This window comes from Wolffia australiana, chromosome 16 (assembly GCF_029677425.1).
Source record: "Wolffia australiana isolate 7733 chromosome 16, ASM2967742v1".
NCBI lineage: Eukaryota > Viridiplantae > Streptophyta > Magnoliopsida > Alismatales > Araceae > Wolffia > Wolffia australiana.
The window spans coordinates 6,911,742-6,923,975 of record NC_135850.1 but is presented as its reverse complement, the minus strand read 5'-3'; the positions used below and the strand labels follow the sequence as shown (position 1 = coordinate 6,923,975).

The 12,234-nt window shown below is 38.1% G+C and overlaps 1 protein-coding gene across 1 annotated transcript; it reads left to right on the top strand.

Moving 5' to 3' along the window:
* Positions 1 to 9,620: 9,620 nt before the first annotated feature.
* Positions 9,621 to 12,234, top strand: LOC144714036 (uncharacterized). Its single transcript, XM_078588774.1, has 3 exons — positions 9,621 to 10,123; positions 10,723 to 10,882; positions 11,015 to 12,234. Exons 1-3 carry the CDS (start codon positions 9,727 to 9,729, stop codon positions 11,049 to 11,051), a joined length of 594 nt encoding a protein of 197 aa, XP_078444900.1. The 5' UTR covers positions 9,621 to 9,726; the 3' UTR covers positions 11,052 to 12,234.

Sequence of the window (12,234 nt, the reverse complement as noted above, 5' to 3'; positions counted from 1 at the left end):
CCCTCTCTCTCAGTTTGCACTGTCTGCACCCATTGTCGTAGGTACCCCCCCCCCCATCCCTTCCACCTTCTTCCCCCTCCCTCCTCTCTACCCGACTCCCCCCCTCTTCCTTTTTTTATTTCCTCATTTTTTAATTCTTTTTATTTTTCTCATCTTCCCATGTATTCTCTTCTTTTTTCTTCTCTCACGTTGCTTCTTCCTTTCTTCATCTATTATTTTTCTTTTATTACTCTTTTTATCTTCTATGCTTTTTTTTTCTTTTATTCCTCTTATGTTCATCTTTCTTCCTTCTTATTCTTTGTTGCTAATATTTTCATTTTCCTTTCTTCGTATTCTCATGTCCATCTCTTTTTTTTATCTTCCTTTTTCTTTTCTTTTTCATTATTTTCTTAGGTTTTTCTATTTTATTCTGCTATTCTTCCTCTTTTACTCTTATATTCTTTTTCTTCTTCTTATATTTATCTTTTTTTCTTTTTTGATTATTTTTTCATCTTCTTTTACTCTTATTTTCTCTTCCTTTTTCACATTATTTTTTAAATTTATTCTGACTTTGACATCGACTAGGCAATATGATTGGACTGGTATCGGATCGGAACCAACCAGGACTGGACATTACCGGACAAGAACCAGACTGAAGTTTAGATGAGGTTCAACTCCTTGCTAGAAACTAGGACTGGATTAGGACTGTCAAACCCTACTCCTCAGACCTAAGACAACGGCGACGTCTTGTAGACAAATCTGTAGTGTTCCCCTAAAGTGGGATTTAGGGGGGTCACGTTTATCTATAATGAAAGCCCTGTATTTTCACAATGGCCTACAGTTTCCTTCATGGAATTCTAAAAAGTCTCAGTTTGGGTGCATCAAGAATTTCACGAAGATGATTGAGTGGTGAAGATAGAATTATTTTCCCTTAGTATAAGACGAGACATCTCAAGGAAGATGATGTGATGAAGTCCTTGGCACCCCACGGGACGGATATTTGACCTATCAATGGGGTAAATCGATCTCACATTAATGAATATATATGATGATATAGTAAGTTAATTTGGAAGGCCAATAACGGTTATTGGACTGTTGGAGTTGTAAACTAGACAAATACATAGGTCTAGAGGGTCACACACAAATATGTTTTCAGACGTGAAAGTTATAGTTAAAGTTTGAGGGATTTATGAAAAATACCCACTTAATATAAATAGGAGAATGCCTTGAATGAAATTCACCAAGGCCAGATTTGTTTAGGGCACTTTCCCTTCTACTCCCTTCTCATGGCTCATATCCTTTCCATATGCGAACATGATGATGTAACAACAACAATAGAGCATGAATGGAGTTTCTCAAGGTGAAGGAGGGGATTCAACATGGTGAGGATTGAACAACTTGATATGTCTCACTCAAGGATCAAAGAAATCCTGAATGAGATTTGTGCCGATGTGATTTGATTCATGTTTCCATTGATGTCATTTTTATTCTGTTATTTGCTTCAAATCATACTAGGTTTTTCTTCAAATCAAGGACCCTAAATCCAAAAAACATAAGAATAAAATTGTCTTCATTATATCATTTGCTATCTCAAATACTACCAAAAAGATTAATCCAAAAAATAATATAATCAACATTTTAAATTATAAATATCTTACTTGTCACAATCTTCTATTTAACAGTTTATCCCTTACCCTACTAAACTATCTAATAATCAACACATTCTCTCTAATCCCAAAAAAATTATTAGATATATCTGTAGAGACTAGTCCATGTGGACCATACCTCACTCCCATTATACACGACTGAATTTTCAATAATTAATTTTTTATTAGACTTAGGCAAATTAATTTACAATAATACTAAAATATACTCCAAAATCTGCCTTCCAATAGTTGTCACCACCTTTGGTTAGCATTACCTTCATGTAAACCTGTCATTGACTCTGAATAAGTTGTTTCCTAGGACTTGGACAGTGATAACATGATACTTAATAGGTAAATATTATGATATATATATCATCTTATGCGTTAACTTGAGTATGTATGTGTGTTATCAAGCTTAAAGTTACTAAAGTTATTTTTAGAATGATGTTTCAGATTTTTGGGTTTTAAGATATTTTCAGGTATTTTTATGATGAAATATTATAAAATAATTTATTTTTGAGTTGGAATAAAACTTTTCTTGAATTTTATGGAATTAAATTTACAAAGATATTTCCTCAATCATAAAACATTTTTTATATTTATTAGAATTAATTTTATTTTATATAAATTAGTTATTGGTGAAAAATCATGAACATTAATAATGATCTGGATCATCAATCACTGAATATACGCATTATAGCAATGTAAATCGCAATGGCTAATCATTGACTAACACCTTTTGTTTTTCTTTATCGTAGGGATCATATGGACTAATGACAGAAAGGAAAATTAAAACTGCAATAAGTATGTTCATGGAGATCAATAAGGTACAATTACATATTACTTTATGATTTTTTAATCAAGTGAGTGATAGATTTTATGATGGCACTGATCATGTGACAACATATAGTTGAATCCATGTGTACATGTGGCGCACAAATGTTTATGTGGTGCCCAAAGGTAGACATTTTATTTGCACAATCAGAGTTCTGGTCGTCAGATATTCCTATACGTTGATTTAATCCAAAGACTTCTCCCTCTTCATCCTCGTCAACACCGTCATGTCGCTCTGTTAGGATTTTTCCTCATTGTGGCATTTAATGCGATCATTGGTCCATATTTGTCCCCGCCATTTGCAATTAATGGATCCCATTGCGCCACGTGTCACATGTTGAAAAAACAGAAAAGATTAAATATTTAATATTATAATATAGTTGATAATAAAGTCTGTCACATTTGATGTGGCAGCATGTCAGCTCATGCCATGTTAGCTTGCTTCCTTTAAATCCCAAAAAGAGAGACACATGTGCACCACGTGTACACATGTGCACCACATCTACACATGTGTGCCACATGTGCACTTCGCACCACGTGTTTGTGACACATTGGCCAACACAGTTATCTTTGACCAGTCAAGGTATTTCAAACTCATTATTTTAAAATTCTGAGCCTCAGCTTTTGTGTCGCATTTATTATGAAAAAAAAGATTGTCCTTTTTTTGATTGGGACACATCATCATGTGAAAGGAAAAACAAGAAAGATAAACAGTTACTCATATATGTCATTATGGCATCGCTAATCATGATGCTATAACAGTTTGTGTTTAAATATTGGCTGAACCCAATCATTAATGATGTATAATGATTAGATGTTGCTTACCATTAACCCTTGCAGCTGGTTGATTGCCGTTTGTTGAATCAAACGGTGACACGTGGCATAGCAAAAATAAAAATCCAAAAGTGCATTAAAATTCATATAAAATTAAATATCAAATGGGAAATATAAATAAAGATATATCTCGACTTATAAAAATCATATCTTTATGAATATAACGTCTAAACATCAGAAAAATCATATTATGACTCAGAAAATTATTTTGTTTCAGAATATGTTGTCGAAAAAATTCCTAAAAATAAGTAAAAGTACAAAAATTGAAAACATCATTCTAAAAATGGATTTAAGCATTTTATGCTTGATAACATGCATTTATAACCAATTTAATTCAAATGAATATGTAAATATCATCATATTAACCTATTAATATTGTGTGTTATCACATGTACATAGGCATTTTAAGCAAATTTATCACTATCGGTGCTGGCTAGGCATGACACAGAGATGCAATATTTGTTGTTCTAACTGGTAAGAAGGCACACATAATTATTGTTCCTCGCAGACTGGTAGAGAAATGTCCCGCATGTGCAAGACACTTTCGGGAGTGTACTTGGATGATACCACTAGGGCATGCACCATAGGGTGCCCTGAGCATCCCCATGGAAGCCAAACCACTGAGGTAGGATTGGAATCATGCTCATCATGACAATAAGTCTACATATTGGGGCCCTTGAGGCTAACCTTGGATGTCACCTCTTGAAGATTCATCATTATAAGCAACTTGTATCATTATTATGCATCTACTCGCCTCTCAGTTTTCATGAAATATCAGGAAAATTGTTGCTCATTTCATCAAAAATTTGGAAAATCATGAGGAATTCTTCATTAAAAAAAAGGGTTTTTTATTTGTTAAGTATGCATTTTATTCTCAGTTGGTGGTTTCATAGAGAGAACGGATTTAGAAATTTCTAAAATCATGCCCCCTACTTGAACAAGAAAAAGTTAAATACTAGTGCTTGTCCACGAAAATTGTCTCAAAATTTCCATAAATCATTACTGAAGAGGGATATGAAAGGGACGAAATCTTTCAACTTCTCAGGTTTTGTTTCTACCTCCTCCCATTTTTTCAACTATGTTAACCAAAATTATAATAACTTTATATGATGAGAAAAATATGGGAGGGAATAAGAAGATAGAAAGATATATAAAAATAGAATATAATGAAACAAAATTGGAAGGAAAGAGGGGGAACATAGAAAGAGAGGATGATGTAACACGAAGGATGTCGGGATTGAATGGAAAATGATAATGCAGTCACATAAGGCATAGGGAGGGTGGGGCAGTCACGCAAGGCAGCGGAGATGATAATGTGGGCGAAAGGAAAATGATAATGCTACGATGAAATCGATGAGAAATATAAACCCAGCATCGATGGACACCAATGACCACTAGGTTATGGTAAGTGTGACCTGGGAATGCTACTAGACTCCCCATGACCCGGACGATGGGTTGATGGCCAATGGTGTGAGCATGTCTATTACTGCTAGTGCGTGCACTATCAACGTGCTAACCAAGGTCGTACGATAGAAACCTATCCCGCTGTACATTAATCCTATCTATCACTACTCTATTGCAATGGTGGAAAATGTTCGGAGGCACCGAAAGAAATAATATAATGCCGAAAGGGTAATTATGAGTGTACTATTAGTGGTGGGGGGCAGGTGACGCTTGACTGGACTGTAGTGGTGGGCGCATGGTGTGGGTAGGCACGACGGTGGCGGGAGTAGGCGCCACGATGTAATAGGGGCAGCGGCGCAAGTAGGCGTGGTGGCAGGCGCAACAGCAAGCGCATCGGCGGGTGCAACAGGCGCAGGGGGCACGACAGCAACATGGCGCATTAGCGTGGTGGTGGGAGGAGGTGCTTCGGCGAAGTTGGCACGGTGGTGGCTGGGTGCGGCAGCGTGGCGGCAGGAGGAGCTACTCCGGCAAAGTCGACACTACGGCGAAGTCTTCCTACGATGCTAGCGGGTAGCGGTCTTGCGATGGCGGCCTGGCACGGGCTGCAGGTGAGGCGGTCGGGCAGCTGCGGGTGAGGCGGTTAGGCAACCACGGGTGGGTGTAGCGGCACCAAGGGGGACTTCTACGACGACCAGGGGGCGCGCGATGATGATGACAGCAATGATGGCGACGGCGGTCAGATGAGGGTTTCAGATTTTTTTTCCCAAAATCTCAGTGTCATTTTCGTAAATACTTGGAAAACCTAAAAGTAACTATGAAGACACATAAGTAATGAAAAAAAATTAATGGATCACATCATTTCTCAAAATTTCTTCTCTTTCTTCCGATGGATAACCCCCATTATAGGGATTAAATATGGGCCTTCCCCCTCAGAAATAAAGGGGAGAAGGCCCAAATAAAGGGTCATATTGGCCCCTAATAGGAGAGTGGCCCACAAACATGCCCAGACACAGGCTCACACACAAACATGTAGGTCCATACAGAGGCCCAAACACGTGCGGACAAACACACACTTACATGCGAGGCCAACATGCAAGGCCTACAAAATAAGGAAAAACAAGTGAAAGATAACATCAAACCTCTGGGCCATGTTGACTAGGCCAAGTACTTTGAAGGACGGATATAGCACGTCATCCCTTGCTCGACGAACTGGTTGAGACCGGGTCTTTGAAGCTAGAGGCTCCCCATCAAAGTAAATGAAAAGAGGGGAGTAGAAATAGAGGAAGAGAAAGGAAAAGAGATGAAAAAAGAGGCTTTGATGTTGACATATTTGGTAGGAGAGCTCTCGAAGAGCTCTATAGTGACATACATGGTAAAGGGAATTATGCTGAAAATGGAGAAACTAATCTCATTTTCTTCGTTTATATCCTCCTCTTCATCATTCTATAAACATCTAATTCTAACGATAAGTCTGATAAACTCGAAATTAGGGTAAATTATGTCGTCGTGGATTTGTGTTTAATCAATAAAATTTATAAACATCTACTCGTGAATAATTTGACTAGTTAGTGTAGAGCAAGGGTTGTTTCCCTAGGGAATGGATCTTAGGAAATAACTTTCCCTATAGGGTGAAGATAGCAGAAGGGATACTTGTAGTATTAAAGGTAGCAAAAGGATGGAGATAGTGATCAAAGATAGGTATATCAAAGATAGGTATGATCTAAGAATAATGAGATGAGCATTACATGAGTGGTGGATTGTGATCGAAGCGAGTGAAAATGAGAGAGTACAATGAAGGAAGTTGTGACGATAAGAGAATTTGAGAACTAATGGGTGACGATAATAAGAAATATATGTTTTAATATTGAAATTTGGGTTTAATAAGACAGGAGAGTTTGAAGGGAAGGTGTGAATGAGATGACGCTTTGAGATGCGGTGATGAAAGTGGTGGAAGTAGGAGTAGAGTGATGAATGAAATGGAGGAAGATAATGGGTTTAGGCTCTCTTTGATAAATAGAGAGGTAAACCACACGATGGTGTACGTGATATGTGAGGTGGATGGTAGATGATGACAGATAGGAATGGAGGATGGATGCTGATGGATAGTGATGATGAGCATGACACATCCAAATGAATGTGTAGAAGAATGATCAATTTAAGTCAAGAGGTTAACCTTAGATCCCTCTATTCTGCCAGGATCAAGGCATGTTCGTATAAGCCTTCTCCAAGTACTCAAGATACCAAGACAATCTTGACAGACCTTCAAAACTTCAACTGTTTTCAATGTGATTATCCTGGAGAAAGTAAACTTAAAGATACTTTTTATAAAGATCACGGGCTCAATTATAAATCCAACTAAAGGGATGTACAGAGGAAATAAATATGAAGCTGCCCTCAAAATTAAAGCTCAATAGGAGTTTTTGATCATATGGTATCAAGCATGGAAGCTGGATAATTCCTAGTTGTATCCAAATATTTCTCTCTCCTCATCCTCGTCAGTGCCATCATGTCTTTTTTAAGGTTTTGTCTGATAATAACATTAAAATCAATCATTTTCTTGAATTGCAATAGTATAGTCTTAATAATCCTCAATTGATGGCTTCCCTCATGCCACGTGCCTAAAAAGACAAAAAGGTAAGTGTAATAGTATAGTCTTAATAACATTATTTAAATAAGAAGAGGATGTGTGACATGGCAGCATGTCTAAGTGTACCACATCAGTGCACCTCTTTAAAGGCAAATGAGAGTAAGACATATATGTGACATGTATACATGTGGCACTTTGTGTCTGAAGACATGTCGTGCACGCCATAATAATGGACTGGTCAAAGGAAAAAAGTAATTAATTATGTTTTCGAGCCTCAATTCCTGCATCACATTTATTACATAAAAACAGTTTTTTTCGTTGGGCCATATCATCCTGAAAAAAAGAAAAAGAAGAGAGATGAACCATTAATAATAAATGTCATTATGACATCTCTAATCACAATGTCATAACGGTTTTATTGTCAATGATTGGTTGTCACCAATAAGGTAATCTTTGGTTGGTGATCATTTGACAAGTGAACTGCAACACGTGGCATGGAGGAAATAAAAACCCTAAAAATATCTTAAAATTCATATAAAATTAAACAGAACCCATAAATACAATTAAATATGTAATTTGACTTAAAAAAATCATATCTTCGTGAATATTACATGGGAGAAATTTTGGAAACATCATAATGTGACTCAAAAAATTGTTTTCTTTCAGAATATATGGTCAAAAATGTCTAAAATGCTTAAAATTTTGCTTAATTCAAAACATCTGGTAAAGATGGATTCTATCATGTTAGTCTTGATAATACTCCTATATAACCAATTTAATGGGCATAAATATATAAATATCACCATATTAACCTTTTAGCATTTCGTGTCATCACAATATCATTTCTTCATCATATCATTCATCCTATTAACATTTGAGTAGGATAAGTCATCATGTTATTGGTCTGATTCTTTTATGCTGGCATACTGTCGTATCTAGTTTGTGTGAGTTAACATGCTACTTAACATTAATCTTTGGGGGAATAGATATCTATAATATTGAATTAAATGATGTAAGTTAACCTTTATGTACAACGATCCACATATGTGGATACATTAGACTAACAAAACAATAAGAAAATAATGGTTTCCTTCAATAAGTTTAATGAGTTCCCTTGGGCAAAAACTTTTCAAGGAAAAACTAATTGACTTATTTCAGAGTTTTGAGATTTACGTAGGTGCACACATTTTTTATAACATAAACCAGATCCACATCAAGATCGAAGCTTATGTAATTCTAAGACTTGGTAACACAATACGACGACGCTCATCACACCCTTGTATTGAGTAATTTCTATCCTGAAATCCGTATGATGATTTCATATCTCACATCTCCATGGTGGTCATGTTTGTGCAGATAACTATAATTGGCTTCAATTTCAACTGTCCATTGTATTTCTGCACCATGATGCACAATCAATATGCTTCATCAAGATGCCGCCCCATTCCATTATTACTGTTCAAACCTTAAATATATACCTATATTGTATGCACCTATAGATCTAATTCTTGAGACACAATCATGGTTATTGGTTGTGACACTTGTGAGTGTCACACTCAGTCATTCTATTTATCAAAATTCCTAAGTAAAAATGGGGACACTAAATTTCAAGTCATCAAATTGCATTTGGCATTAAATCCGATTTTTTTCCTTGAGAAAATGTCATAAATTCCCAACAATTACAATTTAAGGGAATTTGTGGTTGCCTACTTTCATTTGGCATTAAATGGGCCACCAAGTAGGGTTTTAAGGGGATCTCGCAAAGATCTCATGAAAGCAAGAGGCATAGTTTTTCCAAGCTGACTAAAGCCTTATCATTAAACAATTGACAGCAACATAACCCATGGATGAAAATAGAAAATTACATCATGATTAACATTTCCAGCTCAGAAAAAAAAATGATTTTATTTTATAATCTCTGGAACCCACAGCTTACCTTTGTCACAGATCTCCTCATCTAGAAGGAATATCTATAAAGCGAGTTCAGAACATCAAAAAGAATCAGATATCACAAAAATTCCGGATCTCAGCATATTCCTGCAAAGCATCCAAAGCAAACCACCTTTCTCTAACCCAAAATATCTTCAATTTTATATCATTTCCCCACCCCCCACTTCAAAAGAAAAACCCTCAAAACCCAAATAAAAAATAAAAAAAATAAAACCGCGTGCCCCTCGTGTAGAAGCAACCCAAGAAAAAAAAAACCAAAACCTACATAAACAATAAATATTAAATCCCTCCCCCCTTAAAGTTGGCAAGTGAAATGACAAATTTAGCCTTGAATTAGGGCAGATAAGGTTCAGAATTAGGGACTTGGACAGCAGTAGGCCAACCAAAGCCAGCCGTCGTCTTCTCCGTCCCCACCACTCTCCAAGCCTCCTTCTTCCAAGCAAGATCTCATCTTTCGCCTCGGGAAATTCTGGGTCGGGGCGATCCCCGGCCATGGTGGACCGAGCCCAGATGGGTCCTCCTCCAACCCCTCTCTTCAAGCAGAAATCATGGTCGCCCGACTCCAATCGAGAAGAGATGTGGGAACGCCGCAAGGGACTGTACAGATCTCGCCGCAAGGAATCCGACGGCTCTCGCCTCCTCTCCCGTAGCGTCACCGACGAAGATCTCGAAGAACTCCGCGGTTGCATCGATCTTGGGTTCGGGTTCAGCTTCGATTCCCCGGCCTCCTCCACCGCCTCTTCGTTGGATGATGTTGATCGCTTGTCTGATACCCTTCCTGCGCTTGATCTCTACTACGCCGTTCAGCGGAGCTACTCCGGCCCTTTTCCTGATTCTCCTTCTTCCGGGTCCCCGTTGGATAGCCCTCTTTCTTCTATCTTTCCTCCTGGTGGGTATTTCGATTTCTAGATCTCTGGGTTTTCTTCGATTCTTTGATTTCTGGGTTTTCTCCGGTTTCTAGGTTTCTGGGTTTTCTTCGCTTCTTCGGTTCTTTGACTTCTGGGTTTTCTCCGATTTTGTAAATTTCTGGGTTTCCTCCGACTTCTAGATTTCTGGGTTTTCTTCGATTCTTTGATTTCTGGGTTTTCTTCGATTCTTCGATTTCTGGGTTTTCATCGATTCTTTGATTCTGAGTTTTCTCCGTTTTCTAGGTTTCTGGGGTTTCTTCGATTCTCTGATTTCTGGATTTCCTCCGATTTGTAGATTTCTGGGTTTTCTTCGCTTCTTTAATCTCTGGATTTCCTCCGGTTTCCAGATTTCTGAGTTTTCTTCGATTCTTTGATCTCTGGATTTCCTCCGGTTTCTAGATTTCTGGCTTTTCTTCGCTTCTTTGATCTCTGGATTTCCTCCGGTTTCCAGATTTCTTGGTTTTCTTCGATTCTTTGATCTCTGGATTTCCTCCGATTTGTATATTTCTGGGTTTTCTTCGATTCTTTGATCCCTGGGTTTTCTCCGATTTTTCTGAGGTTTTTTGGCGGTGAATTGCAGGTGAGAACCCGCAGCTGGTGAAGAAGAGGTTGAAGCAGTGGGCGCAGGTCGTCGCCTGCACTCTCCGTGATCACTTGCAGGGGCCTCTGCAAAGGGTATGCAAAGAAGATGAAGATAACGACAGCGATATCGCTGAAGATAACGGTGAAGCCGAGAAAATGTAAACCAAAGTCGCCCCACTGAAGACTTCTTCTTGTTCTTCTCTCTATCTCTTCTTCTCCTGCAACAGCCCAGTTCAGTCGAATTTGTTCTTCCTTTGATGGGTTTGATTCAGCTAAGTTTTCGTTTCCAGAGACTCTGCGGATCGATCGGCGCCGGTCAAAGACTGAAGAAGATGGATCGAAATAAGAGATTTGGATCGATCTTGATCATGATGGGTGTTGCTTCCACGTTGCAGAAGTGAGAGGTTTTCATCTTCCGTATGCCGCTAGTTTTTCTTCTTCTCTCTTCCTCTCTTTGTCTGTGTTTCGGGTCAACCCTTCTCTCTTCTTCTCCCTGTTTCTTGTTTTGCAAGTTTTCTGCTGTTTTTTTCTTTCTTCCTGCCTTCCCAATTCTTTATTATTCTGATTCTAATTCTCGGTTTCCTCTCTGTTTGACTTTGCTTCTCTCTCTCTCTTTCTTTCTCTATCTATCTCTACCCATCAATTCCAACTCCCTATCTTGCAGTATGGCAGTCTTCCTGGCTCTTTCTTTCTCTCTCTATCTATCTCTACCCCTCAATTCCAGGTCCGCCTCTTACCGTGTGGCTCTTTCTTTCTCTCTCTAGCTATCTCTACCCTTCAACTCCAATTCCCCCTCCTACAGTGAGAGTCTTCCTGGCTCTTTCTTTCTCTCTCTACCTCCTCAATTCCAGTTCTCCCTCTTTCAGTGTGGGAGTTTTCCTGGCTCTTTCTTTTGCTCTCAATCTCTATCCTCAATTCCAATTCTTCTTTTAGCATGAGAGTCTTCCTCTCTCTTTGTTTCTCTTTCTATCTCTCTTACAGTATGGCAGTCTTCCTGGCTCTTTCTTTCTCTCTCTATCTCAACCCACAATTCCAATTCCTCTTACAGTGGGAGTCTTCTCTCTCTCTCTCTCTCTCTCTATTTCTACCCCTCAATTCCAGTTCTCCCTCTCACATTATGGGTGTCTTCCTGGCTGTTTCTTTCTCTCTCTATCTTTACCTCACAATTTCAATTTCTCTTATTGCCTTGCAAGTTTCTCCTGATGTTATTAATTCCCCTATATGTCAAGGAATATGTATTCTCTATTTTTCTCTTGCTACGTCTCTCTATCCTTTCTCTCTCTCAATTGTAAATGCTCTCCGTTAGTTAGATTTTTCTTTTTTTTCTCTGCATCTTCAATAAAATCCTCTCCCTACCATTTGAGTTTCCTCTCTTTCATTCTATCTGTGTGTGTTTATGTGCATCGGTTTAGTGGAGCAAGTAGAAGCCACTCTACTTTCATGTAAATATAAATCCCCTTTTTGTGCAGAAGTTCTATTTTTCTTTATTAAATGCATTTTTTCTGGTTAA